At 36.4% G+C, this 17,329-nt stretch overlaps 1 protein-coding gene across 7 annotated transcripts in view; it reads right to left on the reverse strand.

Annotated features, from left to right (window-relative positions):
• Positions 1-1,313: 1,313 nt before the first annotated feature.
• The window catches only part of TBK1 (TANK binding kinase 1), a 29,408-nt gene continuing 13,392 nt past the window's right edge, over positions 1,314-17,329 (reverse strand). For 3 of the 7 annotated variants that reach the window (XM_037390744.1, XM_037390745.1, XM_037390746.1), the window contains 13 exons: positions 16,120-16,316; positions 14,838-14,896; positions 13,573-13,664; positions 13,037-13,138; positions 10,304-10,382; positions 9,313-9,434; positions 9,109-9,185; positions 8,714-8,753; positions 6,403-6,504; positions 6,219-6,315; positions 5,074-5,180; positions 4,659-4,730; positions 1,316-3,855 (listed from right to left, as the gene is read on the reverse strand). In XM_037390744.1, coding sequence (XP_037246641.1) covers positions 3,804-3,855; positions 4,659-4,730; positions 5,074-5,180; positions 6,219-6,315; positions 6,403-6,504; positions 8,714-8,753; positions 9,109-9,185; positions 9,313-9,434; positions 10,304-10,382; positions 13,037-13,138; positions 13,573-13,664; positions 14,838-14,896; positions 16,120-16,316 — 1,198 coding nt within the window. In that variant the 3' untranslated portion in view covers positions 1,316-3,803. Of the gene's footprint in view, positions 3,856-4,182; positions 4,247-4,658; positions 4,731-5,073; positions 5,181-6,218; positions 6,316-6,402; positions 6,505-7,620; positions 7,783-8,713; positions 8,754-9,108; positions 9,186-9,312; positions 9,435-10,303; positions 10,383-13,036; positions 13,139-13,572; positions 13,665-14,837; positions 14,897-16,119; positions 16,317-17,329 lie in introns of those variants that run through there. The other 4 variants (XR_005104714.1, XR_005104713.1, XM_037390747.1 and 1 more) reach the window with 4 other exon arrangements.

Raw genomic sequence — 17,329 nt, forward strand, 5'->3', positions numbered from 1 at the left:
GCATCTCTACCAGTTGCCGTCAGTGTTCCTTGTCAACAGGAACCTAAGTTCTCCAGAAGATGCACATCTATAAGTACAACTGCTACTGGCTGGGCTTGTACCAGTGTCAAAAGAGACAACTCTGCTGAGGGATGGTAGCCCTACCACATTTTTGTGATCAATGGAACACATTGAAAAAAAAAAAAAAAAGCTGTTCAGAGCACAGAAAATTAAAAGGTCATGCAGCCTTGGCAACGGCAGGACCAGCCACCAGAGCTCCCAGCAGTTACCCTGTTCTTAAAAACCCTGTGCAACCGACCCTGTGCAGTTCCGGCACTTGACTCTCTTCACTACATTTTCCCAAATTTATTGTCTAGAGTTTTTTGTTTTGTGCACTACAATTTAATCTCTACTCCTCTCACCAGAGTCACGGTGGTTAACACTGATCTTCTGTAACAGCTTTTAGATAACTGAAGACTTTTGTCCCCCAACCCCCCTTCCAATCTTCTCTTCTTTCAGCCAACCAACTCCCATTATTTCCCAGTCCCCCTTCTGGTGAGTCTTCCAGACCCTAGCCATTCTTTTTTTTCTCCCCTAACTTATCTTCAGGTAACCAGTATCTTATTCTTATAAGCCAATTTAGAAGCGCTCATCATTGAGTAGGTCACAGGTAAACCAAGTTTCCCTCTGCACAGAGCAGGGTGAGCGTCCACCCCACCGATTTTCAGGTCCCTTGCTGGAAGCCATCACTGGCTGAGCTAACCAAATGTGGCTAGCCAAACTAATTTCCATGCCCCCCCGGGAGGGATTTCACAGTTACAGCAGGCTATGCAATTACTCAGTAATAAATCTGTGTTTAATTTAACCCAAACAAGTTTATGCAATGGCAGTTTATTCCACATCTCCCCTCTTCTAGGCTTCAAGCTTAATACCCCATTCAGCCTTTTTAATCCTTGCCATAGTATTAGATCCAAAATTACTCTAGCATTACCACTTCTACAGTGATTAACTAAATTAGTATTGACTGTTCCACACCGAGTAGAGAGACTAGGAATTTTGCTACCATTACAGAGAACTAATATTGTTCAGAACACAGATCAGCAGAGTGGTCAAAAAATAAATAAAAAAGATTAGTGGCTCTACCATACAGCCTGTGCTAGTGGTGCTAGTGACAGGAGAACTTTCCTGGAGAGCCGGCTAATGCAAGCTAAACTGCGATTTGCTGCTACAGGTTTCAGGCTTTGTATTGTACTTACAGGGAAATAAAAATTATAAGGTAGTACTGAAATTAACAGGAAGTGAAATTATGGAAAGACACAGTACACACCAGACAGTAAGTGGCTGATGATGTCTTTATGCCATTAAGTCATTCACTCATGCATTTTCACAATTCACATGAAGACAGGTTTGTTCAAGTAACAGATAATAAACATACTAAGCTAAACCCCCAAAACTGTAAACCAGCTTCAGGAGGAAGAACCATGTATTACTTTCTATTACTTCTTTTGGCAAATCAGTAGGCATGACTGATAGAATCAGGACACTTAGTTTGAGCCAAAAAAATGATGGTATTATACACTATGCTTGCTTTGACTTGAAAAATGTATTTGCTTCATAAGAATGTAATCAGTAGATTATGAACTGATTCCTTCAAGTTCCTTAGCTACTGCTTAGTTAAAATTGCTTCAGAAAAAGAAATTTTAATAAGATTAAGATTACTGATGTATTTAGCAGCACTAAACCCAGCAATGTTTAAAATGAACATAAAATATAACAAAACATTTTCAACCGTGTAAAAGAATGCCACACATACTTCAATATACAGACTATATTACTACTACAATTAATTTTTTTCAGACTGCTTCAGTATAAAGAAGTTGAAAATTATATATTCCAACTAACTCTTGATTCCTTTCAAGATTAAGAACCTTTGAAACAAAGTGTTACAAACTTACCATTGGAAAAAAACAGAAGTTATGCACAGTTTGAGAGCCCAGTCCTTTTAACACTTACGCATGTATTTAAATGACACTCAGTGAGACTGCAGACATGAATGAACAAATGTGTAAGCAGGCATTAAAACATTCCAGTTAGACATGATTCCGTTATTTTAAAACAAACAGTTAAGAATGCCATGGCTAACCAAGGAAAACATGTAACAAACTGCTGCACGCCTTTTGCATAGCTAGATTTTTTTGGGGCAAAGCTCTCAAAGAAAGAAGCTGTTCATGTGGGTATAAAAATATCTGATCTGAATTCCCTTTTAATATTTGACTCTCACCAAGAACACTGGAAAGCAGGTCTTGGACATCAAGGCAGTGAATTTCCTCTTCTTTTAACAATAAAAGAATCAATTATAAATTTCATAAGTTTCTAATCAAATATTTTTTAAAAAATTCAATGAAAACGTTTTATATTCTGACCCGGACAGATAAACAGGGAGTAAGCACCACAAAACTCAGATGCTATTACAGGTTACTGCTGTTTAGTTTATACCTAAATGTTTTACCATTAATTGTAGAAAATTCTGGAGTTGGTGTAGATCATCTTGCAGATGTAACAGAGCAATCAGAAGTACTACTGGACACCACTGAACATCCATGACCAAGTTTCCACAAAGAAAGAATGAATCCCGTAATATTTGCATGCTCTTCAGCTGAAACAAGTAAGTACACCTGTAGTATCCAAGTAAAGTGACAAATGTTTTCTGAGTTTTTGTTTGTTTGTTTTCCTCTTTCTTCTTCCTACACATACTGGAGCAGACTGTTTTATTCTGCATCTCTGCAACCTGATCATGTAGCACTTAAAGTAGTAACAACTGACACTGGAAAATAAATACATAGTCTTACTAAATTTTCCACCTAAGTTTGATATCTCAGTCAGCAGCAGGTGTGGTCCCTTTTCAAGATCCAGACCAGCAATTTATTTTTCCAATAATCAGTTACCACTGAGGCATGACACTATCTAGTCTGCTGACTGCCCCACAAATTCTCCTTAACCTTTTAAAAAAATTATGCCTGCAAACAGGATTCTGAAAAAGCTATTTTAAGAACCCGCTTCTCTTGTGGTGAGCAACATGATTTCAGGGCAATTCTGAAAATGCTGTACTCTGAAAAAGGAATTTTTACATTCTGTCTGACAACCTGGAGTGCAAAACTTCCATATACAGAGCAGTCAAATGATTACAGGTATCATGGCACCAAATACAGAGAGGAACTTAAAAAAATATCGTGAATTTGTTTTCTCAAGTAAAAGTGAACTAACAGTTTGGATGTGAAGGAAAGAGAAATGCATTTCCATTCTGTCCTATCTGCGCTTTTAGTCCCTATTCACACTTACTTAAAAAGATCTCATTTAAAACAATTGTCATGTTCTGTGATGATCACAGTCATTCAGCTAGACTCCAAAATACTAGTGGTGGTTAAAGGAAATCCAAAACCCCTTTTAAAGACTATTCATGATGCTTAGAGTTCTGCAAGTCTTCTTGCAATAAAGACTAAACTGCATTCTGAAAAACGGGCAATATTCAAAGCAAACAAAAATGTCAACTTCATCAACAACACTTTTTCCTTTAGGACTTAGTCAGAGATCCTCCAAGGGGCTAAATTCCCTGCCAGCAGTAATTCTATCCTCACATTGACCAAAAAAAGATATATATTTCTTTTATATTTACATATTATACATATTTACATTTTTTTAAATACTACAGTTGTAGAGGGAAAAAAAACCTGGACAGAGATTTATTATCCACCTTTAAATGTCCCAACGTTATTTTTTTTTCTCCTTTCAAAAAATTTACAAGTCCTCTTCAGGTCTTTTGAAAGCTAGATACAGTCCACGTTCCGCAGGCCACCATCCATAGTCAAAGCACCAAATCTAAAATGAAAAACCAGTATATTCTTCAGTGAATGACTAGATTATAGAATCAATCCTTAATTCATTATAATTTATTTATGGGGTTTGCCTTTCCCTTGCCACATGCCAACACACATATTTGTATCTAACTTTGTATGTGAAAAGAAGATGGAAGAGAAGATGCTATGCTCCAAGTATGGGCCTGGGGCTGGGGAACAAAACCAAACCATTACAGTTTGAAGCTAAAGAGCTCCACCAGAAATTTACCCTGAAGCTTTCAGGAAATCATTATTTTATCATCAACACAGGAAAAATGCAAAGTCAGTCTGTATGTGATAACAACGTTACCCTCTCAGGACTGTAAGAAATATGTTCGCCTCTTTCTCTTCACTTAATTTAAGTGATCTGAAAACTGCAAAATCATTCATTCAGATTGGTATAATTCCACAGTTGTAAAAATTACGGCTAAAGGTGAGGAGTTAAAAGATTGCTTTTAAAAGTTAAAAGTGTTGCACAACACTTGATTGCTGCAACAGTATTGTGTTTAAATTCAGAATTAATCTGTCTGTGCAACAGGTATTTTTGTTAGCTAAACATAAGTAACATGAAACAAAAATGCCCCAAATGCTGTGTCAGAATGATTTTACAATAATGTTTAGAGGTTTTCAATACTTTTTGGGGGTTTTTTTGTTACATCTCTGATCAACAGTTCAAAATATATTTACAGTTAAAGAGATTACAGAATCGTCCCTTAGTTTAAGTTCAAATGTACCAAATTAAGCCCATTCCTATTATCAGCCCAAAAAGGGAAAACAACTGCTTGCCTTTCCAAAATGTGATTGTTCTCAGCCAGCTCTTTAACAACCCCTTCCATTTCCTCTTTTAGTTTCTTCATACTGTAGTAACAAGAAGTGAAAGAAAGGTTACAATTTTTATAGGGACAGTTACCTGCCATGATCACTCACCACCACAAAGCTTTCAGCAACTTGTCATTACATACTAAAATAAGGGACAGACAACAGGTTGCTTATTTATTAAAAGTGGCAGATAATAGATTACTATTGTCTCCTACTCACTTCCAAATCTGTACCGCCACTGTAGCAACATAAAGCTTTTTCTGCAATATAAAACTCTTTCTATTAATACAGGAATCACTAAGTCAGCTGTAAATTCGTTTTTTTCAATTCGCCTGTACAACAGGTATAGAATATTACATCAATCCAATTATGAAATTCTTACCCAAGAGTCATTTCCACTAATGTGTTTGAGCTTGGATAGACTGTGTTCATTGTATGTTTCATCCCACTAGAAGCTGCAAACATTTTCTGCGGCAGAGCATCTTGTAACTGAAACAGACAAAAAGGAAATCTAAGTTGCAACATAAGTTGTCATATGTACCTTGATGTCCACCTTAAAATCTTTCTTTAAATTTGCCAGTGCTATGATGCCTCATAAAATCAGTACATTAGTAAAGCAGCTGATATTCTCCAAGCTGAGATTATTGACATGACCTATAATTCCCTGATTTGTTCCATCTTCTTAACTGTCTTATACTTTCATAAGAAACTCTTAAAAGGAAGAATTATCTATGCGTTATGTTTGCAGATATCCTAAGGCAACAGGATCCTAATCAATAACTGATTTTGGTAGTGCTACTAAAATACAAACAAGTAACAAGTGGAATGCTGCTCTCCATCATTCCTTAATTGTTTTTACACCTGTCCGGTGCTTTAATTTAAATTTATTTTATAAAGAATAATAATTTTACTGCATGAAAATGCTGTAATTCTCTCAGTTTTGAGGTAATTCTGCTAAGTTTGCAACCAGCAGAGTTACCATCCAAATTTTAACAAAGTATTTTCTTTCATGTCACCAGCAGCATTAGTTTAGCATGTATCCTCAAGCACATATCCCCTAATCTTGATTATGGGACTAGTGTTTTTATGCTTCATAAGAGTATTAAGATAATCCTCTGGGTGCTCAGATACCATTATGATAATAGCAGTTACCCAAAATGCTTTATAATGAACTCACATCCATTTGCATATTTTTGCGGGGGAATGCTAACACTACAAAAAGCCAAAAACAACCAACCAAAAAACCCCCAAAGCAAAACACCAAACCCACCAAAAGAAACCAAAAACCAAAAAAACCCCCACCAAATTCCAAAATCAAGTCAGGACTCAAAAAATCACACCACTTTCTACATCACTCTGACATTAGCAATGAAGCTGTTATAGACCAAATACTACATCCATACAGCCCTATATTTTAATACGACTGCATTAGTGTAAGACTCGCTATAAACAACACTACTGACATTAAACAATATGGAATAGTCTTTTATCTATGCAAAGACTTTACATAATTTTGAAGCATTCTACCTCATTTATATAATCCTGGTATTTGGACACCTCTTCTTCAATATCAAAACACTGGTTGGTAAGAGCCAGTAACTGCTTCCTTGTGTGAAGCATTTTCCTAAAACAAAAAAGTTTTCTTTTAAAAGCTTCCTTTGTAAAGTGGTGCAATGAACATTACCGAATACTAAAGAAATTAATAGCTTGCCTTGTCCAGTCCTCAGCCTTGCCCAAAAATGTAACATACTTGCTGACACATTCATCTTTGAATAGAGCTATGGCTTTCGTAGCATGCAAATACAGCTTCTGCCTGCAACACAGAAACAGCCAAACAGTGTTATACTGCTTTCAAAACCCTGTCCCTCTATACTAATACTTTCTGAAACATGGAGAAGAGGTATGTGGACTTAAAATCCCTTCAGCCACCTTTATTCACGCTGCAACACACTGCATGAGCTGACAGTTTATATTGCAGAAATATTCCCTAGCAGGGAGAAAAAAAATCACTTGAAGCATTTAGTTGCAATTATTTTTATATGAACAAACGATCAAATGTCTTCTTTGAGTCAGTATTTACCTGAGCAGGTATATTTAAGGAGAAGGGATGCTAAATGGAAAGGACAGAATTCCTTATTATTTCTTATTTGCCTTCTACATATACTTGGAACTTCCAGCATATTGAATAATCTTTGTGCTGAGTAATACACATGCAAGAAAAAACCCAGGATTTTTGTGTCAGCTTATATTTATGACAAGAGAAAAACGCAAGCCCATAAGGACAGGAAAGCAAAACAGAACCCAATTCTGGTTAGTGCTGCAGACAGTAATCCCAGTAACTGCCTTACCATGCTATGCATTGCACCAGTAAGCGAAACTAAGGGGTGCCAGGACACTACAGTCCAACACCTGCTTCTGGTATTTCATTAAGTCTTGCATGATAGCTATTGGTTAATCACATTCTGGCTAGAGTGTAGCTGGACTGTCATCAGGCACGCACACCTATCATTCAAACAACAAAAAAATACCTAAACTGAGTGCTGCTCCCTTGTCTGTCTACTGGTAAATATAACAAAGGCCAGCCCTCTGTTGCTAATGGCACACAGTTCTTAACAAAAACCATTGCCATTTCTCTCTGGGGTGAATCAAGTAAAATAAGATGTAGTTAGGAATTCAAAGATATCTGAACATTCTCAAGGAGAAATTTGTGGTAGAAAATATACCAGTATTCAAAACCATGAAAATCAAGCCTATTTATTTAGAGTTATTCACTATTAATGCAGGGACACAGTCTGAGTAGTAGAAAAAGCCCTAAAGTTTCTTTGATCTGCCCAAGGGAGTGCAGATTTAAAATGAGCTATGGACTGCATCCCAATGTTTGTCTGTTTTTCAATCTTATCCTTAAAAACATGACAAAATTATCACTCACATTATCTCTCACATTAAGTTCAGCCCCTTGCTGTTGCAGGCCAATAACGCATCCAAGTCTCTTTCAGCGTATCAAGATCCGTCTTACAGGTTTTCAGCCCCTACTGTCCTTTATCTTAAGGCAACCTCACCTCCACTTGGCAGTTGCCCCATTTAGCTTTCACTATGGAAAAATCAAGTGGCATCGCTGTGAAAACATCGGTAGCTTTCTATCTGTGAATGAAGCCACACTAGTGGTAGCAACAGCAAGAACATTTAGAAAATTACAGAAGCAGTGTCTAAATATAGCACACAGCAAAGTCTAGGGAGCAACTCAACTGGCTGGCCACTAGGAGAATAACTTAATTACTTAAACATAAGCATCTAGCATTATTTGAGATGCACAAGGATACCCTGCCCTGCTTCTGTCTATCCAGAAAGGTGTAGGTTTCCCATTGGTCTTGTGTCCTACCTCCCAGTCTAAGAGCATGTCTCAGGTACCTTAGGGCAACTTAGATAGTATTAGGCACTTGCATATGAGGAACTGAACTGATTCTGAGACAAGTACAGCAGCACCAGCAGAGCAGCTGTTTACAGTTGCTCGAGAATTAGTCAAGTGTTGTTAGCGGAGTCTAGACACTCAGGTTACATACAGACACTTAATGTGGCCACCTTTCATAAGTGACAGTTTTAAACAAGCATGGAGAACTGCATAAAATTTGTATGCTGTATTCCTGGGAAGATTAAATCATTCTAGAATTTCATTCCACTAGCCCATATTTTATTCATCTGTAAAAATTATCTCCACGTTAGTTACAAAGTCACTTCACTCTTACTGAGGAAAAAAACCGTATTTTCTATAAGACAGTTATGCCCAGAAAATGAACAGGTATTTCACATCTACATTTAGAAGTCTATCAGTGAAGGAACTCCACTGCCAGGAAGTTATCATATACTGGCACCCCTATGTATTTAGGATATTTAAAGGAATTTTTTTTACAGAGCAATCCTAAAGAGGTTATAATTTACAATAAAAATCAAAAGATTATTGGCAAAAGCAACTGAAGGACCTAAAAGCAATTATGTTATTTCCCAAAGGTAACTTCAAAACTTACTTGTCAAACTTGTGAATTTGTTCTTCATTATAAGGAAGCCCTAGGATCAGAGCAGATGACAGACATTACCAGTTTAATTCTGTTAGTTGTATTTATGTAAAACTCCACTAAGTTTACCCATTTCCTATATGATTTTCTTCTATTTTGATAGGTAAAAGTGGTCATGTACTTTTTTTTTCCTCCACATCTCTAGCCTTGCAATTCAAATTTATGATTAATAGTGCTGTTTCATTCATATGGGCTTCAAGGCAGTATCTCACTAAGACAGACCTACAGACGTATTCGCTGTTGCTAACTCACTCTCCATTCCTACCACAAATAGCCTAGTGGAACAAGGACTGACCTGTCTTTTACATTACAGTTTATATTAAAAGCGAATCAAGTAAGTTACTTACTTCGTTCTGCTTTGTCTTTTTTGAACTGATAATAAATATCTGTGATGGAACATAGCAGCGCCTGCAGCCTTTCTGGACTAGAGTGACAAAGGGAAGAAAATTACATATTTTATACATAAACTTAAGTACCTATGAATGAGTTTTATGAACTACAACTCAATGTAGAATTCAATACATATTAAAACAACTAATACAATTACTCACTTTCTGTCTTTTGGATGCATGCCTTCCTGATTTGCCCAGGTGTCAGCCAGTAAACCACTGGGAGAAAGTTTGGCTTTGATATCTTGAAGACTAGTTTCTATTGTACCCTGAGAGCTGGAGAGCTAGGTAAGAGCAAGAAAGTTCAATTTTACCACTGAGTAAAGTGAAAAATTACTTGAGGCTGAAAACAGACTGAGCATGTTAATACTATAGAGCCATTTGTTTCACTGACTTCATTAAAGAAACATGCCCAATTATCCACCTAGGCTTTGCTAAAAGCAGATAAAGCATGACATTATTAAAGAATAATCTCTGACACTGGTACTTCTGTTAGTTAATATTTTTCTTTCAACAATTAGTTTCAATCTTTCATATATTCCCCATGTATTTCTACACTTGCTTTTTTGGTTTGTTAAGAATTTGTATAATGACTATACACATAATTCATACCTTTCTTTCTCTACAGTTCATACAGCCTTCAAAATAAAAATGCACTGATCAACTTTTTCTTTTAGAATGGAGAACTTTGTACCTGTTCCCAGGACACCAGTGTGTAAAGTTATTTTCAATTTTTCCTTACTTCTCTGGATACACAATGCAAATTTCAAAGCAGATCACTCTGAAGTGTGTTTGTATATGAATCACTTTAGAAAACCAATGAAGTAGTTTAAAATTCTTTAAGGAAAGGGGAAAAAAACTGCAAAGTAAAATATATTTCACGGTTATAATTTCTTACTTGAGTATTTTAGAAAATGAGAATGTATTTTCAGGAACTGATTATTTTCACTACACTAAGCTAATAAAAGGATTTGCTCTGTTTTCAGAAAGATATCCACATCTCACTGTGAGCATTTTAACAACCTTAAGCAATCTAGAAATTACTTTGAGAAGTCAGGGTTGTTATTCACAGAAACACCTGTGTTATTGTGCATTTGGCTTTTTCTTTAGAAACACCATTTTAAGCATGATACAGGCTTTGTAAGATACTTACACGTAACAGTTTTGTGTGTATCTCTGAAATTTCATCCACTTCTGATGCTTCCAAGTTGATCTGCATCAAATTCTCATATCTGACCACAAAAAAAAGCACAGTTAAAAAACAAAATAAACAAGCAGTGAATACACTCAAAATGTTCCTTGAATCTAGACTGTAACAATAACTATGTTTTCTTTTACATGAATTACAGTATTTCCCAAGCAGCAACCATGAAACACTGACAACTTTAAGTGGCCATTAGTAACGGAAACATTTTACTTATGAAAAAAAAAATCCCTTCATTTTTTTCCTACATTTGAACTGTTAAAAAGAAGTTTGAAACTTCCATTCCTGACTTCTTTATTCTATTCTCATTACTTGTACTTGACAGGCAGTAGAAAACTATTTCCTCTCATGGAATCATTATTAAAAAGTTACCAAACCAAAGTTACTTAAAATAGTCAATGACACACAACAAACTAATACTCCCATGCACCAAAATGCTTTTCTGTGGAAACTTATTGGAAAGGCTCGTTACCAAAACCTTGGGTTGGTTGAGTTACCAGAACCCTTAAAGGCTGGGTTAGTAGCACCATCTGTTCACAGTGATACTTGCCATTTGACCACAGCTCAAGTGCCAAATAAATCATTTGGGATGATAATTTTCCTGTTGAGTCTCAGGCACATTTCGTTTTTAAAACCACCATAAAACCCATCTGCTTTCAAAATATACATACTTTGCTCGAGTTCAATACTTTGTTTAACTTTTCAAATAAAAGTTTTGCATTGCCATGCTTTGAAGCACAGCCTTGAAAAGGGAGGACAAACAAGAAGGTGTGTCCTTTGCTAATTCCAGAAAAGTCTTCTGAAGTCAAATAAACTGAAAATCCTGACCCTTCATAAGAGGCTGAAAGACCATGTGCAAACACTTAGCAAATTTCTGTTCACATGAGAACGACTCCAGTTCACAAGTGAAGGCAATTTTTTTCAAATCACTGCTCTGAGATACTGCGAAATGCACTAGTCACAAATCAGAACCTGCAGCAGTTTCTTCTGAGCTCTAAGTGGCTTTCATCTCTGGGGACCTGGCAAACTGCAGGAAGAAGCTATCTGAACCAAATACGGAACGAACGAAAACTAGTCCTGTGAACTAGCGTAAACTAGCTTGAAGAAGAGTCTGGATTACAGCCCTGATGATTTGTAACTAAGCTACACAGGTATACTGTTACCTTGCTAGTTATCAGTTTTGCTGGTTTCACTGTTGTTGTTTCTTTGTTTTTAAAGCAAGTATCTTAAAGCCCAAGTGTGTCAGCGTGTATATGTTTGGCATGCACAGAGCAAATCTGAGAAATCCTTCAGTATCCATAATTCTGACACGCAAGCTGTTCAATTTGCACATGCATAGCAGCTCCAACATCCTTAAGTCTACTGTGCAGACCCAAGGGCTCTCTATGTGTGCATTAACTGCCTGGGGGCATCTGCATTTTCAGAGCAGTCTGGAAGGACGGTTAGGGAATCCTACGACCAATACAGCATTTGGTGGACACTGGCAGCAGGTTGAACAGGAAAACAACTACTCATAGAAGAATCCTATGAAGACCTGGGCTTTAACGCTCATATCAGACTGCCTAAGAATAACAAACCTTAAAGATGGAGCTAATGCTAGTTTGTGGAGAGACTGCAAAGATACTTCAGGAGTGGAAAAGAATGTGACTGAGAATTGGACATTGAGTGGGACTCACAGGTGAAACAAAGGTCAGGAGAGAGAAAAAAATGAAACTTTTAGGAAGAATTCAATGTGCAATCCCATCTCCTACAGACAGCACTTGACTGAAAGAGGCTGGTCAGAAGAGTCTGACCACTGGAAAACATTTCCTTCTTTGAGATGGAAGACAAGAGAAATAAGTGTCTTCTGTGGTCTTTGAAACTTGGAAGTCTCCTACGCTAAAAGATAACAATTCTTTAGTTGCTCCTTATTATAAATTTTGCCAGTTTTAAAGAAAGCACTCTAAACCACTTTCTATTCTACAGATCTAAATGGATCCATATGGGCAACAGTACGATTCTGAGACACAGACCTCTGCCATTTGAATTAACCAAAATAGACGGAAATAACACAATAGTCGGGCACTTAAAAAAAAGTCAGGAGTAGAATTTCCTGTGCAGTTTACTTTCTGCATCCCTGTGTCCACACACTGTGATCTAGTGATACCCTAATACAGCTTTGGTTTGGTTTTTTGGGGGGGGAGGATTGAGGTTTTTTTGCAGCTGCTCTATGTTATATTTCAACATTAAAATTCCTTCCATGCAGAAAATACTACAATCTTAAAGCTGTGAAAGGGTCAGTATTTAAAGTCATCCTTAATAAACACACGCAAGCAAACTCAGTGACAAAAGCATTAAAGCACTAATGGAAGGAAAGGTACTTGATTCTTTGTCCAGGCTTTACTACAGCTTCTAAAGTCAACAACAGCAAATGAACTGAGTCAGAGAAGAAAGGGGAAAAAACCCACGTATAATTACTACTCAATAGCAATTACTTGTTCCTGATAGGTTAAGCAGCAAAATTAACACTCTAATTTGAGTAAAGTGTATTACTAAATCTGCTTAAGGTACTGCCATCAGCAAATCCATGCCAATTCAGATCTAATTTTTATATGCAAAACCTCTGTAAATAAATATAACTTAAAATACTACTGTCATTAAAGATAATGAAAAATCAATGCATTCAGTAGCGCTCCTACTCACATTTTCTCAGCTTTCTCAATGTTTCTGCTGCAGAAATCCAGCCTGATGACAACTTCTGTCTTTTTATGAACCACTTCATTGTAATCATCCTTAATTATTTCACTGAAAAAGTGAAGCATTAATCTATAACAAAAGCATTCAACTGCCGTCTTACCAGCGATCAGTAATACAGTAATATACCTACAGCAATAAGTGCTAGTAAGAATTGCTTTGTTAGAGATGCATTAGCATAACCCTCACATAAAACTATCTTGTGCAAGCTGCTCAATTGTACCTGCAGGTCACCAGAGGTTAGACTTAAACTATCCCCAGAAGAAAGTGAAATTGCAAATACCTAAACCTTATTGTCAGAAAATATTATTTTTGTTTCCTTAATGACAGAAAGAAGGAAAAAATTCAGAAAGCTTGTTCATATTCAAAGAGTAAAGAAAACCTCCCAAGATACTGGGAGATTACAGAATTATGTATTGATAATCAAGGCATATCTCAATTAAAAAACCCCAAACAACCACAATGAAATTCAATCAGTTGCTTACATTAGCCATCGTATTCCTTTTCGCATCAGCTCCTGGTAAAGTAGCAAAGAAGTGGCAACTCTACAGGCATAACATACGATACCTGTTACTGCCTGTAGAAAAAACAATCAACATTGTACTAATCTGACATTTTCTTAACTGTTGTTTCATGTCAATTAATCACAACAAAGCAACACAGATTAATAAAAGAAAGAGAAATATGAAGGTGGTAGTTTAAAATGCATAACTTTGCCCGAACTTTAGTTGGTAGATAACCAAACACTCATTATGGAGGCAAAGCTAAACATGGTAGTGAGTTTTTCCAGTGATGCTGAAATATCTATTAGGGATGAAAATAAGTCCCTCATAAACAAGAAGGACACCACTTACTCTCCAGATTTACTTTCATTTCTGGAAAGTTACAAGTGCATTTCTTCAGTAGTTTAAGAATTAAACACATACATTAAAAGAAACTTGTTAAAAACGTCACATTTTTAAATTACAAGGCTAAGGACTCTTCATTCACTTAATTCCACTTAAAAGTTTGCTGCATTATTTCGAATTGTGAGCAAAGATTCAGAAATGATAATTTGCAACATTTTAAATAAATACTATCAACTGATGACCTTCTGTTTATTAATTTTAAAGACTTTTGTTATTCAAAGACATATGCTTTCAGGACTACCATGCCTGAATACAAGGCTTCCCAGCAGCCAGTGTTTTATAGGTATAGTATAAATAGCAATCACAAAGTCAATGCATGGCAACACATATGTTCAGCAGTATTAGAAAAATGACCAAAAGAATAAAACACCCTCTACTTGTCTCCCACAGATTCTGAAAATTTGCAAGAGAGACAACAGAAATTCTGCTCTTCTGCAGACTTAGACACTCCTCTCTATTGAGAGAAAGATGAAAGTTATTTTTCTTATGTTAAGTTTTGCACCATCACAGAGGACGTTACGAATCTTCTGGCTAGCTTCAGGACTCCCGAGTAGCAGACTCCTTTCCACCCATCACTGAATTGTGCAGTAATAAAGCACTCTTGAGTTTCAAAGGCTGTTTTTAGGGTTTGTTCTTTTTAAAGAATTATACTAACTTATTTTGCATATGAAGTATGGCTTTAATGTACTTTTGGAGCCTTTGTTAACAAATACATTTCTGTCAGTCATAATTCTCACTAGCATCTTAAAAATAGTTTCATTAACATTATTCATCTGAAAATCAAGTAGCTTTCATTTCAGTATCATTATCTGAGACAGGTATATAAAATCATAGTTACTCACTTTAGCCATACTGGCATCTCCATCCAAATCATAGCGTTGATGTACTTTAGGAAGTAAAACTGAAATATAACACAAACATATGTATTTTCTTATTTTCCGTAAAAGACTTCAAAATTTCAGATTGTTTCCCCTCCCTACACTGTTTTTATGTGTATCTACAGGGATTTTCATCTAATCTGTTACCACCAAGCCTTTTAATATCCTGTGGTTCTCATGCACACCTTCAAAACCAGCCTTTGTCTTAAACACTTTAAATAACTTGGTAACTTCAGCAAACAGTCCTTCATTTCCTTTTCCAGACTCACTTTTGAACACGCTGCACAGCACAGATTTCATGCAGGTCTCCACTAGCAATCTCTCTCCACTGAGAAAGCCCATCGTTTATTTCTGTTCTTCAGCTCTTATGTTTGTTCGCATGGGAGACTGTTCCCTCTTAGCTCATGGCTACTTTGTTTCACTGAGATTCTCAATGGCAGGACTTCACCCAACTGCTTTTCAAAACCTAGGGTAGCCTCTGCCAACTGAACCTCTTTTGTTCTCATGCTCACTGACTCCTTCAGAAAGCTCTGACACAATATAAAGGCCCTGTTGATCCTTCCACAAACAACTCACCTACCCACACTCTTTAGCACCTCTGTGTGAGTGTCAGCTGGCCCGAGCAGTCAGTACGTAGGATATACGGAAAAAACAACGCTGACCTCTCAAGTGGAGGCATGTCCTCCAGCTCAACTCTTATGAAAAAAGGCTTTGGCATAGAACCCTCTATAAGCCTCTCAATGATAAATGGAAATACAAAAATTTCATTTATTTTTTTCCTGTTCTGACTCTACCTTAACTTCTAAACAAAGGTAGGTTGTTAAGACCTCCTCTGTTAAATGAAAGGCTAACCACATTCATGACCAAAAAAAAAAAAAGCAAAACTTGAATTTCCACTTAATGAGTAATGGAACAAAAGAACCAGCTTCGAATTACATTCTGTGATGTTCCCTTCTAGTTGTTAAAAGTGTCATGCTTCAAAAAATTTCAGAACTCCATATACACCACTACATCTTAACACACAAATGCTCAGGTTCACAGCACTAGGAACATTACAAGCGGCTACTATTTCTGTAAAAATGAGCTGGATATTCAGCATTTTTGAAAAAAATTAGACTGCATACTTAGAACTTCACGTATCAACAGAAAAATTGCAAACACTGTCTCTAAGACGTAAGTCATAAAGCAATAAGCCAAACTATTTACAAAAGATAGCTATAAGAAAGGAGAAATTACTTTCATATACCTTCTTCATAGATTAATCCAACAATGTTCACAGCCTCCCTGCTTACTACAAAGATAGGATTCTCCTCAGTTGTTCTGGGGAAGTGCTGCGCCAATCTGCCAGGCTCTAGTATGAAACGCCGACCTTCATATATCAGTTCTTGATTCTGAGATGGTATTTTTGTCTGTTTGTAGACCAACTCATGAAATATAGCAGCTCTATAATACAAATGATATATTCAGTGTTAGACAGACTCACTACAATAGTTCAACAATTTAGATTTTGTATTACATAAATAAAAATCCCTTTTACTTCCGATTAATTAAGAATGGGTTTTACACATAAAGCATTCAACTTATAAGCAGAACAAAAAGCAGCACACTGCCTAAAGCTCCAGGTTGCTTTGTTACAAAAACAAATGCTGTTTCCTGCAAAATATCAAACTTCCTGTTCTACCTCTGATCTTCCACCAAAGCATGTCTGTGTAAACAAACTTGCTTTGGCCTGAAGGTCAGTAAAAACAGGCAACACCAGATGAGAGGAAGGAAGCATACTTGAGTTATCGCAGGCACACCCATTTCTTCAAAGGAGATGGATGGTGTCTCCAAAAGTCTGGTGGTTCACATGTCAAAAAGCACGCACCTTAAATTCAGCCTGTAAGCTAACAGACAGCTAGATTTATCTCCTAAAACAGGAGTAATAAGGAAGACCAAAGAGACTCTGATATTTTATTTCCAGCAATCAATGGATACAAGGTGTAAGAATTTATAATAAACCTTCCCCACCCCACTCCCCCGCTCAAAAAAAACCCCCACCCAAACAACAAACAAAACCTCCCACAAAGAAGAAAAACCTTAAGGACACTAACAGGAAGGACCAATTTGCCTCCTGTGCTACACTAGTGCACTGTCTCTTCTTAATATTACAGCTAGTATATAAATAATTATAAAGATAAATAATAATAATAATAATTTTTAAAAATAAAGTACAAATAGCAGTTTGAGCTACAAGCAAGTTTTCTCTGCAAAACCAGTATTTGAACTCTTTCAAAATACAAATGACAATAGAAAATAAAAATTGGAAAAGGCCAGGACTGTATTTACACATTTGATGAAATAACTGTATCTGTTCGCATATTAGAGAACAACACATGCTCTGTATTATCTGTAATAATGCAGAGAAAAGGCACTAATTTTTGTATCAAACTGTAAACCAGACTTTACAGCTTTTA

The sequence above is a fragment of the Falco rusticolus genome, chromosome 5, assembly GCF_015220075.1.
Source record: "Falco rusticolus isolate bFalRus1 chromosome 5, bFalRus1.pri, whole genome shotgun sequence".
Lineage (NCBI taxonomy): Eukaryota > Metazoa > Chordata > Aves > Falconiformes > Falconidae > Falco > Falco rusticolus.